The following is a 20,248-nucleotide window of genomic DNA, read 5'->3' on the forward strand; positions in this document are numbered from 1 at the left end:
TGTGCACATAACTTTGGAACACCTGGCACTAAAGGGAACTATCTTGTGTGTGAGGATGTGATTTTTGTGAAAGGGTAGCATGCCATAGCTCATAAGGAAGTCATTCAATGGCTAACATTGCCTCTTGATGCATGCTGGAGTGGGTGGAAGAAAAATGTGAATGACACAATCACAGACTAATGGATGAAGTCTGTCTGTAACCCCTATATGTAACTATGGTAAACATACTTTTAGTAAAATCAAAAGGACTTGGCTAATAGACCTAATAAAGACATTGTCTGGCATTGGCTGCTAACCTTATCCTTGAAACTAGAAGGGAAGAAAGTAAGTAAGGAGAAAAAAAAGGAAGGGAGGCAGACAATAAAGGAAGAAAAGCAGACAAAAAAGGAAGGAAGACCTACAAAACAGGAAGTAAGAAGGCCAAAAAGAAAAGAGAGGAGGGAAGCGAAAAGAGAAAGCAGGAAACCAAAAAAGGAAGAAAGGAGTGAAGAAAAAAAGGCAAAAAGGAAATAAGGCAAGTAAGAAAGAAGAGAAGAAAGAAAGAAAAGGAAAAAAGAAGGAAAGAAAAAAGGAAAGACGTAACAAGAGAAAAGGAGGAAGATAGAAAGGAAAGAGAGGAAGAGATCAGACAGAAAAAGAAAGACAAAACAAAGAAAGAAAGCAAAAAAGAAAGAAAGGACAATTACTTCAAGAATGGAAGAAAGAAGGCAAAATGGTAAGAAAGAAGGCAAAAAGAAAAGCAAGGTAAGAAAATGGAAAGAAATCAAAAAAGAAAGAAGTAAAAAGTAAAGAAAGCAAACTGAAGCAAATAATGTAAAAGGAAGAAGTAAAAAAGAAAGAAAGAAGGAGTGAAAAAGGAAAAAAGGAAATAAGTAAATGAGACACGAAATATAGGTTCAAAATAATAAAGGAAAGAAGAACGAAAATATATTGAAAGGAAAAATAAGAAAAGAAAGAAGGAATGAAAGATATCAAACAAGAAAGAAGGAAAGAAAAAAGGAAAGTAGGTAAAAAAAGAAAGAAACAAAGAGAGAAGGAATAAAAGAATGAAGGAACCTAAAGGAAAAAAAGAAGGAAAAAAGAAAGTAAAAGAGGGAAAGTGGGTAAAAATTTAAAGAACAGAAGAAAAGAAAGCAAGAAGGAAAAAAGGTAAAAAAGAAAGAAAAGAAGATAGAAAAAGGCAAAAAGAAGGAAAGGAAAAAGGTAAGGCAAAAATGTAATGTAATGTAATGTAAAAGCATACTTGTGAAGCGCGACTACCACTCCAGGGAGCATCTTGGGGCTAAGTACCCCAGCCAGATGGAAATAGGCCGGCTGACTAACGGACGAAGTAAAAGGGAGGCAAAAAAGAAACACTTCAAATGCACTCTAGTATCATTTCAGGCAACACCGGGACTGTGCACTTTGTGAAACAGCAAAAAAATGCAGTCACTCAAAGTAACGTTCAACCGGGGGCATTAGTGGGCAGGCCCGTGAGGAAAGAAAAAATCTGTGACATTAACCATCCCTTAAGTAAGGTGAAGTGACTGCTATTGTGACCTGACAGTGCAGTGGAGGATGGACGGACAAGCTGCTAAAGAATTTTTGATGATGCTCCACCATGAGAAGCCCAGCGGTTCTCCCTAACTCTAAATGAGGCAATATAAAAGCACGATTTCCGTAGTGGGTGAGAGCACCTACACTTTATAATTCACTAGAGCCATATTCTCTTTCTTAGGAGTCTGACCTTTACCCTTACCTACAGAGTGCGAAATAAGTCACTCCTACGTAATGATGTAACTATATATACAGCTCATAATTGAGGTACTCTTTTTTAAACTTGAACAAATAAAGTTCCAGCTCTACTACCTGTTACATGAGAGGGCAGAGAAGTGCAGCTGTGTGATTCATGTTTATATAATGTGTTACGAAAAGGAAGAGGTACTTTGAGAATGTATTCTAATAGGACTTACCTATCAAACAGACATCGTCACTTCTACTTTCAGGTGTACCAGACCACCAATGCGAAAAGTCAGTATATTCTAGGGATGATCCAGTGGGTAATTTGATTTCTTGCTGACACAATACATCTAGTGTTGGTATATCATCAACCTAGATAAGAGGATATAGTAAGACATGCATTACTGAACTATTTAAAGTAGGTTTGCCCAAAGATTATTGTCTTTTAGCTTTGTAAAGTTGTATAACATGGTAGTTGGGCCATGTCACGTCAGTGCCACATCACTGACAGACATTAAAGGAAAAATAATAATCAATATGGTAAATAAAATCACTATTGGGATGGCGATAAAGAGATTTTGATAATATGCAAGGGATGGGTAAAATTATCACAAACAGCTTGATAGAAATCAAAGGTACTTCTTATAGTCATCTTTAAAATATATTTCATCCTTGGAAGAATTATAATAACAATCGACCCAGGTTGGAGAGGTAGACCCTCAATAGTGTTTAACTGAACCTTTCACACTGGGCTCTTTTACTGTGAGTGGAGGGCGACATGATTGGTAGTTTCCCTATGAAGCCCCTTATTGTGGGCTCTTTTATTTGTAGTCTGGCTACTGAGCTCAACCTTCATGTACTCTCAAGAAGCAACCATTTAGATCATTTAGAAATCTCCAAATTCGTAATTACATCTTTCGAAAGACAATGAAGGGGTACAGATCAACACATAAACACATTTGGAGAATACAGTTACCAAATAATGCAAAAATTCTAAAACTTTTACAACAAAAAAGGAGCTGAATAAGTTGAAAGGGGAATTCAAAATAATAGACAGCAACGAGGTTTTAACAAGTTGTAATAAGCATTAGCAAAGCCAATGGGCCTGAGTTGCATTTACAGTGATAATCCAGACGTGTTGACTTTGCTCTGCTGTTTGTCAAGTTTTTAAAAAAAACATCAAATAAAACTCCTTTAATTGAATTACCGTAGTGTTTCTAAACATGTTTGTTCTTTTTCCTTGGAGATGAAATGACTTACAAGCCTGCTAATAAAACATGATATGTTTACGGGACAAGAAGCAAAGGCAATAGATCCGGCTTTAATGTGTGAACGTGTGCAAATACAAGCAGGCACTAATGAGGTATGCAGGCATTAACACACTTTTACATCTTGTTTCTTTTTGGCCATTACTCTCCAGTTGGTTCTAATGAAGTGTCTAACATACACTCCTTTGCACTCTCCATTTCTGGTTAAAGTTTATAGTATATGTACTACATGTACATTTCTTCGTGTTTCTGAACAGCGTTTTTCAAAAACTAAAGCAAGCACTAACAGCAAGGATTATACTGTGAAGGCAGACAGGAGGTCAGAATTGAATGCAACAGAGTTGCCACCCCACCAACATTATGGCTTGCCCATCTGCCCAATTTGGATTTGAGTGGACCATAGTTTGACAACAGCAGAGAATACTTTGTCTCTGCCCTGTTCAAACTTCTCTGAAGGCCCGATGGAGTAAAGCCCGTCAGAGTTTAGGCTGCAATTTACACAGGGCCCTCCCCGACAGGAAAAACCTGGCAGTAAGGGGCATTGAAAAGTGGTCAGTACCCACCTCACCAGTGCAGGAATTCCCATGGAGAGAGGGGCCTTATTTCTTTTCTATTTTCATAATAAAAATAGCGCTTTGGAATTTTCTTTTTGAAGTTATATGTTTACTGTACGGAGCCATCCATCAAAACTTACAATGCAATGACAGCAAATGTCATGACATGGGTTGCTACAAATAACAGAAATGTCCGCTGGGCCAGCGAAGATTTCTAAATTTGATGGGTCGGGAGTCGATCAGGGTGACAGAATAATTTACTCCATCACCCTGACAGAGGTAACCCTGTCCGCCAAAATATAAATTAGGCCCAGAGTTCGGAGTCCAGGCACGGAGTTAAAAATCACTCTATGAAATTGTTTGGTTTTAAAGAGGCAGAACTTTATAGGAGTTTATGGGCTCGTTAAAATGGCTGCAAATAATATAATTATTTTAATCAATGATAATAAATATCCTTTGGATTTTTACAATAACTGCTCCTTCAAAGGGTGCAATCTGAGCACTGGAGGTAAGACTTGACTCATTTTTTTTTATAGAGAAAAAATAAGTTGTGTCTCTGTCCTTGTAATAAATGCTACGCTGTATTACACTTAAATTCCTCTCACACCACAAGACCCTTCCTTAATCACTGTAATCAAAATCGCTACACACTTAGAAGTGTCTAACATATTTCACATCCACTGTTTACAGTACAACAGAAAATGTAACAGGAACAGTAAAACGTACCTCTGTCCTGGCCAACACTGCTGCCCTGCCTCCTTAAAGAATCACCTACCAAATCTCCTGGGTGCAGACGTTAAAATATTCAGTTTCACAATGTCAGGCTTTTTAGGTTTGGTGTTAGCCAAGACCTTTGGGTTTTACTGAAATTACATCTAATATACTTACTTGCCTTCTTTTTATTTCGTTTTTGTGGCATTCACCTTTTTCATTCACTCACTAAAGCATACATCATGGGGCAATGCCAGAGCCCACTTTAGCTTACTACACTGTGTGTGATTGTAATTGTATTTATATAGTGCTTAGTACCCCGATGAGGCGTCAGAGCACTTTTCTGTGAGTAGCACGCTACTTCGGAACCCAAAAGGATTAGTGGTGGATTAGTATAGGGAAATATGAGTTAATTTGAGCAGTAGACATGTAAGTCTGTTAGTTGGATTGAATAGGATAATGGAGGGATAGAAGAGGAATGTCAATCTGCTCTTTCGCAAGAAGCATGTATTACACAAAGTAGTTTTATTCTGTACGAGGTACTACTTTGTCAACGTGCAATTTGAGATCTAAAAATATTTTTGCTTTTAGGTATTCTTTGTATATTGGCAGGGCAATGCTGGCTAACTCAACAATGCATTTTACAAAACCTATAACAAACACGTATTGACAAAGCCAAAAGACTTGCAGTCAAAGTCAAACCTATTGGCTTTGCTAATACTTGTGTTATTTGGCATGCATATATATCATCCCCCGGGTAAGCACTGCTTAATTTATAGAAGAATAAGTAAAAATAAGTGTCAGAGCCCAAAATGTTTTCTAGTAGGCTTCCACCCACTTCCACCTCTGTTGCAGCCACTTGCACAATTGGTGCTACCCCTTTGCACCACTGATTTTGCATCTGGGATTCATGGAGATTCTAAATTGGTGCTTTGATATTTAGATGGGAGTCATGAAACGTTGTGCTGCTAGGGTCACAGGGACAGAAGAAAATCTCAGCAACGTAAAATCTTCCTGTACCTTGGTAGTGAAAATTTGAAATAGAACACATCTATTTCACTCTAAACAAGTCAAAACCAGGAAACAACACTCTTGAGGATGTATGAGAAGATTTTGCAAATAAACCGCCTCCCCGACTGATATGTAATATGGTAAATTATTCGAGAAATCCTCTTATGTGCAGAAAACTAGGTGTTTGACCGTACAACAAAACCACTACCGTATTTGGAAAACATGTTTCTCCTACCGAAAGTCTTGGAAGTGGCGTAGGGAGAAGTGCCCTATTAGAATCAGTCCTCAATATAATCATCTCAGTGACAAACCATTTAGATCACATAGTATGCAAATAGCGCGCCACATTGGAGAAACAACTATCAGAGATGATGAAAATAATTTGGGTATTCTTAAAACCCAGTGTGAACAAGCTGAACCCGCTGAGAAATGCCAAAATAAACCTTGAAAATCCAAGAACTATATTGAAATGAAGTGAACGCGCAAGATTTTATTGTGTGGCTTTGAAGCGTGGCCCAACACCCTAAACTGTACTTTCCTCAGATCTACCCAAGAATGGGTATTTTGCTCTTTGGTGAGAGCAGACCTCTTATAATGACTCAAAAATTGGCTCAAAGGACAAAAATCTTCCTCAAAATGTCCCAGACGGTGGTCTAGGGCCAAAAGGACCTAGACCACCCCCTTTCTCTATCTGGCCTACAATGAATGATGGATGGATAAAGAGAATCACAGACATTCCAACATAAAATGTAATCCCGGATACAAACAATGCTATAACCTGCTTGCACTCCATAGCCCAGAGGCTCCAAAGCCACCGTAGTACATCTGATGTAATAAGCAAGGAGACAAACAAAGCATCTACTTAGACATCAGCCTGCACTTGTTCACAAGCTACGTGGAGGCAGCCACCACTGTTTCCCTAAAATCCGCTGGACTATGCTGCCTGGAAATTGAACACCAACCCTCCATTTCATCCTCAGCTCAGTCAATATTTTTTCACATTATTATGCATTTGTCCAACTAAGTAGATCAGTACTTTTAGCACACTGAATGTGCCATGTGTTTTCCACAGCTACTTATAAGAAGTTTGACATACTATAAAAGTGCAATGTTATTAATATTAATTAGGAGTGGCCTGTGACCCTCTGGTATGGAATTTCGACTTTTGCTGCTAATACTGCATCTCTGCAATTTTTCACTGGTAAATTTCAGCTTGTCATACTTGCTGAAATTTACTGAGGGAACCTTTAGGAATAGGCAGATTGTGGTGCAGTGAGCACCAAAATCCACTTGTTATGCCTCATTTAGCATGGGTGAACTCAAAATAGGCATTACTTAGGATTAATTAATGACAAGTGGGGGCCTTAGGGTCCTACTTTGATAACTGGTGCCTTATTTGAAATAGGAGAAGTTTCTAGAGAATTCCCCTAATAGTACTTGAGGTTTCGTGACTCCAAGGCTAAAGCTCCAAGCATATGGATTTGCATATGGCTGAGTTCAAACTGGAAAGGCATGGTGTGCAAAAAAACGATGGATTTAGGCCCAGATCTCTGTACTGGGCTGAATGTATGACATTGTTCTGCATTCTGTCCATCAACTGTTGTTTTTACATTTGTCACCCCGAGTGGGACGGGTATGTCCAGACGTGGGTCCCGTGCTCTCCATGCCACTGGAATCAAGCTATCCTGTCTGAAGAATGGGGGGGAAACCCCGAAACCCGTCCTAGGATGCTTGTTTCCAGTCCAGGGAGGACCTGGCTTGGCAGTTCGGGCTGGACTGTCAAATAATCACCGAAAATCGTATAGCCAAAAAAGGAGGTGGTCTAGCTGTTGTATTCTGGCAAACAATACATATCACTAAAATTGACAACATCTCCATAAAGAATTGTCAGGCTCTTCTAACAAGATGCAATCCTACACCGTCTTCCTCCTGTAACTTCCTGCTCCTTTACAGACCTCCACCTAGAAAGGCAACATTTCCAGACGCGCTTCTAGACACAGTTTCAAACCTGATAACAATACACTCCAACCTATGCATTCTGGGTGACCTTAACATTTGGTTTGATAAACCCAATATGACCCACCCAAAAACTATAATCACCGGCCTAGACGCATTGAACCTGCATCAGATTGTCCACAATCCGACACACACCGCTGGACATATCCTAGATGCCATTTTTGCTAATACTGAACTGGTTACCTTTCAAACTATAACTCCAGTCACATGGTCAGACCACCACTTGCTTGCCTTCCAACATAAAACAAAGCTAAGCGACTCACCTAAAACTACCTTACATCCATCCACCTATCGGCCATGGAACAAACTCAATTTGGAACACCTGGAAACACAACTAACATCCAGTCCAAATCTGGAAAGCATAAATTCTGTTCAAAATCTATATGAGTGGCTACAGGAAGCTTTTGACATCCTGATACCCCTCAAACCACACAACAGAACAAAAGTAAAAAAGCTCCTTGGAGAAACATAGAAATAAAAGACATTAAACAACAAATTAGAAAGCTGCAACGTACCTGGCTCAAAACAAACGCCAAACAAGACAAACTTCACCTACAGAAAATTAACAGATTATACAAGTCTGCTATCAAAAAAGCTAAGAAAAAGTACTATTCAGACAGAATTCAAAACACTAGGGGCTCCATTAGGATGGCGGGCGGATTGCCACCGCCAGCCTGGCAGGGCCAATCCACCCGCCATCCTTCCCTGTATTCCCCCCGCCATATTAGAATGGCGGGGGGACCACGGCAGAGCAAAACACTGCCCGCCACTTTTCCGCCCGGTCGCATTGCGGCCGGGGCGGAAAATGATTAATATGGTGGCGGTGTCTATGAGACACCGCCAGCCATATTACAATGGCAAATGTGCAATGCCTTTCCGCGGCGGCAATGCCGCCACGGAAAGGCAGGCGGTGTTCACTCTGGGGGCCCCCTGTGGGCCCACGGAGTGAAGGCCAAAGGGGGGTGGCACACGGGGGGGTACCTGTGGTACCCCCTGCATTTGCATAATCAAAGCGGCAGGCACCGCGTGGTACCTGCCGCTTTGATTACGTAAATGCTGCTAAGCATTTTTAGTATTGTGGCGGGCGGAGCAGAGAGCTCCGCCCGCCACAATACTATAAATACAGGATGTGCCCGCCATTTCCGACAGGAGAGGTAGAAGCTGCCCATATGGCAGGTTTGCTTTTAAATTTCTGGGGTAATGGCTTCTATGATGTAAGATGGTATTTTTATCAGTAGCCTTCTTATACAAGGATGCTTTCAAATGTCCATCAACACAAGTTAATTCAACATCCAAAAAAGTAATTTTCACTTTACTGTGTTCCATGGAAAATGTTATGTCTTTGTGTCTGGCATTAAAAGGAAATCTGCCATATGGGCAGCTTCTACGTATACGTAGAAATTGTACTGAGCTGGGTGATTATGATGAACATACCCAAATCTTCTGTGGCAAAATGATACAGCGAGGATATCCCAAAAAATTTCAAAAACATTCTTTCAATAGGGCACGATTCACACTCCGAGAATGTCTCCTTCAGACCAAAAAGAAACAAGAGCTGGAGCGATTAGTGTGTGTGACAACTTATGGACCAGACACACATAAAATGAGACAGGCGGTTTTAAAGAATTGGCACCTGCTAGAAGGGTTGGAATGTCCCTTTCCGCGACCTATATTAGTGTACAGAAAAAAATCAAAGTATAGGGCAACAGATCGTGAGGGAGGACATCGCAATACCAAAAGGAAGAAACGATTTATTATCACTTTGGAATATGAAACCGTTGGAGGGCCACCACAAGTGTGGGAATTGTGTGGCTTGTCCAAATACTGTTGAAGGGAATGAATTTCATCACTTAGGTGTGAAGTGGAAACACCTAGGTTTTTCAAATTGCAAGACAAAAAAAATAGTCTACGTAATAATATGTCCATGTAAAAAGATTTACATTGGAAAGACTAACCAACAAGTAAACTTGAGAATCAGTCAGCACAGGTCGCGCATTAAAAAGAAAGTTCTACCAGCCCCAATGGTTGAGCATTTTGTGGACAAAGCACATAGCGAAAATGATTTCAAATGGTCAATCTTATTTACTGTGAACCAAACAAAACGCCCTGCTGATGTTGACAAAGTGTTGTTACAGAAAGAAGCATACTTAATTCTCAAATTTAATAGCACATTGACAGGTCTTAATAGCCTGTCAGAATTATCTAGATTGTAAAAATAGAGCTGTAACTGGACCTGCTTAAATGCTTAAACATGCAAGTACACACATTTAGTAATATAAATCCATGCGTTGATGAGAAAATATATATTATTAAACATGTTGTTAATGCATTAGGAAACTACGTGTCCCATAATACCCTATTCTGGTAAGGGGAAGTATAAGGCTTGATTTTCAAGATGGCCGTCGCTACAGTGAAAGTGATTCGGTCGGTGAGGAAGGTCGAGCGAGCAACAGGTAAACTAGCTAGCAAATTTGCCTCTTGGTACTGATAATATTTGCGATTTATTTAAGCATGAATCGCTTCACTCTATTTGCACTTTTGAAAGCGAAGCACACGTCGTTATGTTAACAGGTACCGAGTGAGGTTTAACGACGAACAAGCACTCATAGTGGGCATTAACAAGGACTCAGGACCAGGTACGCTTTTAACTAAGATATGTGAGAGAATGCATTTAAAGTATTTAGGCCCCCGCACAAAAGATAATAATTTGAACCAACCTCTCTTTTTCTTGCCAGTTCGGTCCCAGATTTTGTCCGGAATACAAAACAAGTTTCTAGCGCACTCAAGTGATTAATTACGGTCGCGTCCAATAATAAAAAAGTACGTGGGATCTGTTTTATACAAATGGGCACGACTCGAATTTATGTGCTTTAAGGCTTGGCCCTAATAGGTTCTTGTTTTCTGGTAGAACCCTTAAGGAAACAGCGAGCGGCCCGACAAATACTGCCCCAAAGTGAAATCACGTCCTGTGAAACAGAGGTACGAGGGAATTACTTCCATGTGGTTCATTAAGCATGTTTCCTCCTCACTTCAAATTAAGCAGCGTCCTGATTTATATATTACTCTTCATTTTCAGGGAATTATTAACCCTGCACAATGAGCAACGACCCCCATAATAAGGAGACTGAAAATTCAGCCTGAACCTTCTCTTGAAGTTTGAAAGGTTCAGAGAATCAGATTTTAACAGGTACACTTTTCACGTTTTGATGCAATATGAGATAGGGTATAGGCGGTTAGGTTGTCAATAAAACTTTATTGTTTTTTGCATCCTATACAGAAAAGAGACAAAGCCCTGATGAGAGTCCGGGAACTGGTTTCCCTGGATTCGAAACGTGTTGGCACATCTGCGGGAGCAAGCAATAACATTGATAGTGCATACTAGCAGTTGCTAGTTAAAATTTGTTTTCATTTGGCTCCTTTCTTTGACTTTGTCCTTTACTTTGGATATGGATTGATTCAACACAATGAAAAACAGAAATATGTGATTTTTGTGTTTTGGATGTATGTTATTTTAGTTTTTTGAAATGTATATACACGTTTGTAAATATTATTGTATATTAATGTAATTGTATCTAAATGTACAGTTTCTCCTCTTCTGCTTGAGAGATAAAATCTAAGATTTAAAAATACTACAAAACAGATGGGTATAAATAAAAATACAGGATCAGATTAAATAATTGTGTGTTTGATCCTTATGTGAAGAATTTTTTGAAAATAAGTTGGGTGTAGGCACATCTCGTTGTTTTGCTTGATAACTATGCAGATGACATGCAAATACTCCTTCAACTGGAATGCCCCAAAGATATTGGTAAATCACCAATTTTCAACTTTCTCAGAGCCGTGAATCAGTGGATGACCTGGAGCCATCTCAAATTGAATGCTTCAAAAACTGAAATACTCATGTGTGGCTATTGGAAACATTACCACCCGCTTGCCGCATGGCCTGATGAACTGGGATCACTGCCTTAAGTATTGAATGAAGTAAGAAACCTCGGAATGACCATGGACTCCAAGCTGTCGATGAATGCCCAAGTGGATAAATTAGCAAGATCAAGCTTTGCTACTATAAAAATCGCTGCAACAAATTTTCCCTCATTTGGGATTTCCACACAAGGTCCAAGCTACCATCTCCCTTGTTCTGTCCAAACTCGATTACGCCAATAGCCTCTACCACAGATCACCTTTAACGACCATGAAAAGACTACAACGGATTCAGAACTCGGCTGCCAGACTACTCTTGCATATCAAACCGCAAGACCACATCTCCCCTGCCTTGAAAGCCCTGTATTGGTTACCGGTTGCCAGAAGATCCACATTCAAGCTGCTTTGTATCACCCACAAAGCAATACATGGAATGGGGCCACTCTTCATCAGGAATAAAATCACCAAACACATTCAACAAAGGAACCTCCGCTCTAAAGGAGCATCCCGCCTCAAAATCCCACCATACAAGAAAAAACCATGGGTGGCACATCCTTCTCTGTTCAAGCAGCCAAACTATGGAACTCTTTACCCCCCAACATAAGGTCCACTGACAACCACCTTATCTTCAGAAAACTACTCAAGATTTGGCTCTTCCCCACATAAGCACCATACGCAAACATAAATTTACAGCATATCCCTCTGTATACAAGCTTTTTTTTCCCTATTGATATGTACCTATCTTTGTCTATTACTTTGTATAAACATGTAAAATAATTATGTTGTTGAGAGAAAAAATAATAATATTAAATAAATAAAAAACATTTTTGGTCTACATGTACATACTTCCATTGTGCATCTATGTACCTTCCATGTACATGGATCTGTGTGTCTGTTACTTTTCTCCTGAAAAGAATATCTAATGCAGTACCCTATTTCTCATCCTGTGCCTCTATCAATATCTTTAATCTACATATACTTACCTCCTTTATGTATCTATATACTTTCAATTTAATTATTAATGTATATATTTATCACTATCTTCTAATTTAGCATTTCCAATGCACTACCCTATTTCTCAGCCTATACTTCGCTCAATATATCTTCTAGCCCAACCTTCTGACTCATCTCAAACTTCTTCTACTACTCCTTCCAATGCACTACCCTATTTCTCATCCTATACATCTATCAATATATCCTCTACATCCACTCTCCCATTTATCCCAAACGCCATACCACTACTATGATTGCCAAAATAACCCTTTCTAGACTCTCTCCTACTCTACCCCTCTTTGCATCATCTGACACCTCTCTTACTATACCGATCCCCTAAAACAAACCTTTCTAAACTTTCCTCCGAGTCCTCCCCTCCAAAACTCCTTTTTACTCATCCAAAAGCCTTCTCCTATTGCTAAGACCTAAAAAAAAATGTTTTAAAAAAAATATTTCACTCTTTTATCTCTCCACTATCCTTTTCAATCGAAATTAACTGACTAACATGTTCACTTCTCAAATTCCATATTAAACTATACTAATATACTACCGAAATAACTGAATAACATATCCACTACTTAAATTACTTCATATTTTTTACTATACTAATTTTCAACAGTAATCCTTTATGGGTTCCGGAGTGACGTGCTACTCGCCAGAAAAGGGATTCAACACCCATCGGGGTAACAAGTGCTATATGAATGCAAATCTTTCTTCCCCTTTTATCCCTCCGCTATCCTTCTCACTCCAAGTTACTGACTAATATCCACCACTGAAATTACTTCATATTTCACCATATTAATTCACCACTAATCCTTTGTAGGCTTCCTGAATAGCGTGCGTCAACAAGCGCTATATAAATACAAACCTTTGCCCTCCTCTATCCTTCTGCTATCATTCCAAATCCAAATAACTGACTAACCTATCTACCACTTAAAATGTGCTTGCATGTTTCACTATACTAATTCAACACTAATTCTCTATGGGGCTCAGAGTAGCGTGCTACTCGCCGAAAAAGCGCTTTGATGCCTCGTCAGGGGTAGTAAGCGCTATATAAATGCAATTACAATAAAATACAATACAATGAGGCACAGGGTCAAGACTAATTTGCATATGGCTGGATTCAAACTGGAATGGCATGGTGAGTAAAAAAACGATGGATTTAGACTCAGATCTCTGTACTGGTGTGAATGTATCACATTGTTCTGCATTCTGTCCTTCAACTGTTGTTCTTGTAAAGCTCCAAGCTGGCAGCATGAACAATGCAGGGGTAACACGTCTTTCTGTGAAAGCAGAGCACATCTTATTCAGTGGCAAGTTGAGCTGTGCCCAGCTCCGCCCCCATCCTGCCAGTTGATCACCCATCCAGGCAAATCTAATCCCTCTATTGTTTGGCTGTCTGAGAGGAATAAACAACGTTCAACTGCCAACTACACCTAGTCATATGCCCTAGGACAGGCTGCAGGCACCAAACAGACAGGACAGGAAAATTGCAACTTTCTACGGCATTCAAATTAATTCCGAGCTCTCTTCATGTCAGTGTGACATATACGCCACGTAGTATACAAACTAGAAATCCATTTTCTCTGCTCTCTCAAAGAACTTAACTGAGCCAACTTTGTTACTGTCTCACAGTATTTGAGATATCTCATCTGAGAATCTTAGACAGTTCTCTGAGCAGGGTTAAGAAATTACATAGGTGTTACCTTTGCCTAGAAGATGGTCTCGATGATTTGATACAACGAAGACCGAAACGTCGGCGAATAATCCATTCTTCTATGAAGTGATTGTTAAATCAAAATTTGAGTGTTGAATCCTATGTTTAGAACAGGCTCACTGTTTTTCTGGTGGAAGATGGATATATACATTGATACCAACCTTTTTGTTCTCGGTTGTCAATGTTTGTTTAGTTTTTCTGTTGTTCTTTCTGTACCCTTGTATATTGCTTTTCAATGACTGATTAATTTACTGTATGATATCAGATTTTTTTTTTTATATATTTGATCACCCGGTTGTTGCAATTAATTTGCCATTAGGAAAAATCTCTTCAATATAACTAATTTCAAAAAAATCGTTTTGAGTGTTATTAAAAATCACTGAACAGATATTTATAAAAATAGTGATTTAAAACTATTTTGATTCAAACAAATCCCTTGTAGCCACCTCTATCTTTCTAACTTTATTACCCAAGCCCACAAGCGTAGATTGGGTTGCCCAATTACGTAACAAATTTTCTAAAAGGGGCAGTTTCAAAATTGTAATTTAAAATCCAACTTTACCATTAATGAGGATTCTCGGACACCAAACATAAAATGTTAACCTGTTCCCAATCAAATGTTAGCACTTATTAAATGTAATAGGGCAGTCCAATGTGATCCTATGGGAAAAGGAGGCCTCACAATAGTGAAAAATAAATCTGGGAGTTTTCACTATTATGACACGTACAACATAAAAGTACACGTACAAATATACAAATGTACTCTGCCATATTGGCTACATAGGGCCTACCTTAGGTGTGACTGATGTATTAAAAGGAGAGGTTAAGGATTGGCAAGTGGGTTATATTGCCAAGTCAAATTGGCAGTTCAAAACTTTATTCAGGCGGCAATGACAGGCCCAGTACATGTTTTAAAGGGCTACTTAAGTGGGTGGCACAATAAGTGCTGCACTTATAGCACCCAGGTATTTGGTATACCAATCTACAAGGGACTTATACGTAAATTAAACATGGCAATCAGGTAATAGCCAATTTTACCATGTTTAGATAAGAGAGCACAAGCACTTTAGCACTGGTTAGTAGTGGTAAAGTACACAGAGTCCTAAGGCCAACAAAAACGAATCTCAGCAAAGAGTGTGGGGAGGGGGAGGTTACAATTTTGGGGGAAAATCACCCTAAGACTGACAGGTGTGACACCTAATCATACTGACATGATATTATCATTGTTATGGATATAGGCATGAATGCAGCACTGCACCAAGTTTCATACCCTGAGCAAATAAAACATTTTCTCGAGCCAGGTGCATTTCAGCTTTGTGGTAAATATGCAGAAAACAACAAAGTCCAAAGTTCGAGTGTGATTCTTACCTTTGTTTTCCAGTTTGGTCTTCTGGCGGACTGTGCCCTGCACACTGCAGACTTTGGCTTTTTTTGCCTTCCAATGTCTGTAGCCACATTTTCTATTTGACACAAACAGAAGGAAAGTAAGTCAAACAATCCAGAATGTCATTTTTCATGTTTATTTCTATGTGAATAGTATAGCAGAAACATTTACTTTGTAACAGGAAAGTAAGTTTATGACTGGCCTGGATTTGGAAGACAGGCGTGTGCACAATGTCTGTGCCATCTCTTTCTTCACTTCGCTGGTAAAGTATCCCAGTAGAGTGAACACCATCAGAGATTTGTATGATTCCTTCAGATCACATGCACGAATTCTACTAAGAGCAAGTTAGTCTTATCACCTTCCACGTTCAATTACTCAAGCGAACAACACTGAGCTTGGTAATACTAACATCTATTGTCCTAGCATCAACAGATCATCCTGTTATTTCGTTATTACTGCTCTATATAATAATAACGATATTAATTATTATAAAATAGACATTTAGTAGTACTGCTGAAATACATGTGCTTGCATAGTTGGTCGTGTACTGGGGCTAAGTAAATAAGTGAAACTCACCCCAGGAAAACAAGACAATATGGTCTTGGTGAATTAAAGGGTTTTGCGTCACCTTATGAATCACAAATGACGTTGCGAACCGTAGTATATATATTGTTGTGACCCCTTGCGATTGAAAGGAAGAGGGCCCATGAAAGGGGACATCCGCTCTGCTTGGGAATCGTAATGAAATGTATGAAGGCTTTGCAATACCTACTGCGTTCACAAATGCGTACGGCATTTGTAAAGTGGAAACTGTCCATGAGGAAAGCTTCCACTTGTCCATCTGGGCTAGAGTATTGCCGAGTGGGGGATTTAGCATGCTGCTGAAGGCGGGGTGACCACTGCACTATCCCTTAAATGCTATTGAATGGTTATCTTAGCGCTGTGATGGATTAGTAGATCTGCTGCAATGCAAAAATATTCATATGTCTCACAACAGTCTCTGTGCAAAAAGAGTGACTGCTAAGAAACTTGAGAACGATGCATCAGGCTCAATTTCCCTTGTTGATATTGGATTCTCATAATAGAAAATATATAAAAAGTAAAGAGATAAAACATCTTGTGACCATTTTGGCTAATTTTATGTTTCTTCGCCATTATCTATCAGCGAAATTAGAAAAAGAGAGTCTGGGTTTATTTCACAAATGACATTCCCATAAATGCCAGGATTGTGTTTACATGGTATGAACCCTGTACTTTGTTTGCACAAATATCGAGATGTAAGGAGGCAGAAATATATCGGAAATATAATATTGTGATAGATAAATATGGTAATGAAAGAATATAATTCCCAAGAATATATTTTTTTGAGGTAATACTGTTTTAAATAATATTGATGTTTTTAACCTGTTTACAGCGGCGGACATTTCACAGTGGTGCGGGCGTTCTACACAGTGGGTGGGTCTGCGTCGGCTAATGGTCATGCGCATCACATGGAAGGTAGTGCTTGCGTCGGCCAACGGAACGGGTTAGTATCGTCTTCAGTAATATAGTGATTACAAATATTGTTTTAAAATTATTTTAATGTTTTAGTTGATATATTAATTTTATGTGGTACAATTGTTTATGTAAACCTAATGAAAGAAAAATCTAGCATGTAATTTTAAATGATTCAGAATGTTTTATTTAATTTTAATAGTAAATTATAGTTTTGTAGCGAGGTGTTGTGTTTGTAATGGGATAGTGTGGGAAGTTAATTAGGTTATAAATAATTACTAATTATCGAATCAATTTAATTTAATTATATTACTGATATTTATTATATAAATTATTTCATACAGATTTTTGTTATATGTAATTTGTTGGTTGTTAGGTTTGTAAGGGTATATGGTGGAAAGTTAATTAAGCAATAATTAGTTATCAATTAATTCTTAATGGTTAATTGTTTTTTGACTATGCAGTTCATGGAATACTTATGTATTTCACTAATATTTTAGTTAGGGCTGCTAGGTTTGAAAGGGTCTATGGTAGGAAATTAATTAATTAATAATTAAACATTTATTACTAATTGAATTTTAATTATGTTAAATAATGGAATACTTATTTATTTTATTATATTTTAGTTGTGGGCTGCTGGGGACTAGGGTTGTAAGTTAGGTAAGTAAAAATTAATTAACAATTCATTGTTAATTATTTAAGTGATATTCAATATGTAAATTATGGAATATATATTTTATGTGTGGTGCGCTAGGTTTGTAGGGGTATAGGGCGGGAAGTTAATTAATAATTGAATAACATTTAGGAATACTGAATAATAATTATGTAAATGAATTGGTTTTAGTTTTTTTATATACATATGTATATTTAATGTTCATTAATCATTTTTATATAATTATATGAAAGTACTCTGTCTTAGACTGCAGTAGGAATAGTCAAATTTCCCTATTGCTGCACTGTTTGGAGTGGAAATAGTGAATGTAACCCCTCCGAAGTGTAACACTTTCCCCACTGTTTTGAGTGGGCACAGCAAATTGAACCCATCCAAAATCCAGCATTTTTCCTGCTGTCTCACAGACCGGAGTGGGAAAAGTACATTTTATCCCTCTAAATTCTAACATTTTCCCTACTGTTGTGCTGTTCGGAGTAGACACTGTAAATCTCACCCGTCCCAAAGTCCAATGCTTTCTCTACTGCTATTTAGACTGTAGTGGGCTTAGTAAATGTAACTCCTCGAAATCCATATATCTATGTGTGTGTGTTATATATCCAAACACAAACAGCCCCAAGGAGATCGCACTTTACATAGCGGGTGCCGGTGCAGAGGACGGGCTTGTCCTCATACTATTTCTCTCACCAAAGGTTCCTTCGTGGAAAGGAAAACACCGCACTCCAACAGGGTGTGATACTTCAAGGATTTATTCTTGTGCAGTTAACACTACTGATGGCTGTACAATTCTTCGTCCCCATTCATCCCGAATGGGATCTTAGTCTTGAACCTTATAATCATGCACAATTCTAGTATACCTAGTTTAAGTGTTCTGTTACCTCCTCGCTGATTCTTAGGTACTGTTTTCAAGCCAAAGTATTTGATATCTGTTCTATCTTTTTCTTCATGGGTTTTTAGATGCTTCACAATTGCATAGTTTGTATCTTCATTTTCGATAGCGCGTAGATGTTCCAGTATTCTCTTTTTCAAGGGGCAGATGGTACTGCCAATGTACCAAAGCCCGCAGTGGCACACAATTACATAAACTACATACATTGATTCACAGGTTATTCTTTCAGTAATTTGGAATGTTCTTTCCATGAAGTCCTTCACCTCTTTCATATGCATTCCACATTTACATGCTTTGCATTTGTTGCAATGCACAAATCTAGTTTGTTGATTCAATAACCAGTTGATTTTCTCAGGTTTTGATAATGTCATATGGCTATTCACCAGTTTGTCTTTCAGGGAGGGTGCCTTTCGATAGGCGATACTAGGTTGTTCACCTATTTCCGGATCTTTTTTCAAGATATTCCCATGTTTTCTTAAGATGTTAATTATTCCGTAATTTTCTTTGCTATAGGTGAGTACCATGCGGATTACTGACTCTTCCAGTTTCTTCTCCTTTCTTTCTAGAGTTTTAGCTCTTTGGACAGATCTTGCTCTGTCCTCTCCCAATTTTATATCCTTGTCTGTGTATCCTTTTTTTTGGAAACGCATTTTAGTTTCCAAAAAGGTCTTCTCCATTTGGTCATCATCTGAGCAATTGCGTCTCATACGAAGAAACTCCCCGTATGGGATGCTTCTCTTCAATTGTGGAGGATGGAAACTGGTCCCATGCAAGATGCTGTTGGTCGAGGTGGGTTATCTGTACACTTTGGTTTTAATTTCATCATTCTCAATGTACACTGTTACATCAAAAAATATAATTTCTTTGTTACTGATGTTGTATGTAAACTGTAGGCCAATGTAATTGCTGTTCAGAATGTTCATATATTCGATGAATTCCCTCCGGCTGCCACTCCATATGATGAATGAATCGTCTATGAATCTTAGCCAGATTTCCGTCTTGGTAGAATACTCTTCATTTTTGTCTCTCCAAGCTACCAGTTTTTCCCACCACCCCATGGTGAGGTTGGTGTAGCTTGGAGACAACGAAACTCCCATGGCGGTTGAGATCGAAATAAGGGACATGGAACAATACGAAGATGCACTGAGCAATAAGATATTGTTGAAACCAGATTATCAAAGAAGTGACACTGCAAAATGATGGTAAATGTCACTGTTCCAGGTTTGTCAATAAAGTTTGAATGATATTGAAAAACTACGATGAAGTCCAAATTGAAATGCCGTAAATGGAACAATGGAATCATTTGGGACACAAACAATGAAATAATCAATTGTAACAGCTTTCCACTATATAAAACAGATGAAATAATCAACCCTTTTGTTTTGAAAAACTTGGTAACATGAATATGGACTACATATCCCATAATGCCTCTTAAACGGCAGGAATGGGAGCCATTATAAGTAGGAAAGTGATGATGGAGTCACATACTGTGAGCAAGACCTATTGTTAGGTTGAAACGCGTTGGTGGTGGTCAGTGGTGTTAACTGCACAAGAATAAATCCTTGAAGTATCACACCCTGTTGGAGTGCGGTGTTTTCCTTTCCACGAAGGAACCTTTGGTGAGAAAAAATTATATATATATATATATATATATATATATATATATATATACACATTCAAGAAAACATGTGTTTCTTAAATAGCTTCGCTATATATATCCTGCTGGAGGTCGCCAGTAGGTAGTTATAGTTAGGACCTATTTTCCATAGGAAATCTGCAACAATCTATTCCTAATAACTTTGGCGTCGATTGACAAATCTTCACGAAATTTTCAAAACTTATGACCAGCTCCGTTCCGCTCCTATCCTTAAAGTTTCACTGTGATTCGTCAAGCGGGAGCC

At 38.5% G+C, this 20,248-nt stretch overlaps 1 protein-coding gene across 1 annotated transcript in view; it reads right to left on the minus strand.

Moving 5' to 3' along the window:
- C1_1H1orf141 (chromosome 1_1 C1orf141 homolog) overlaps positions 1-20,248 on the minus strand; it is a 268,263-nt gene that overhangs the window by 56,599 nt on the left and 191,416 nt on the right. Inside the window, exons 5-6 of the mRNA XM_086936240.1 lie at positions 15,279-15,370; positions 1,953-2,091 (exon numbers count right to left, since the gene is read on the minus strand). Coding sequence (XP_086792366.1) covers positions 1,953-2,091; positions 15,279-15,370 — 231 coding nt within the window. The remainder of the gene's footprint in view (positions 1-1,952; positions 2,092-15,278; positions 15,371-20,248) is intronic.

This window comes from Lissotriton vulgaris, chromosome 1_1 (genome assembly GCF_964263255.1).
Source record: "Lissotriton vulgaris chromosome 1_1, aLisVul1.2, whole genome shotgun sequence".
Taxonomy (NCBI): Eukaryota; Metazoa; Chordata; class Amphibia; order Caudata; family Salamandridae; genus Lissotriton; species Lissotriton vulgaris.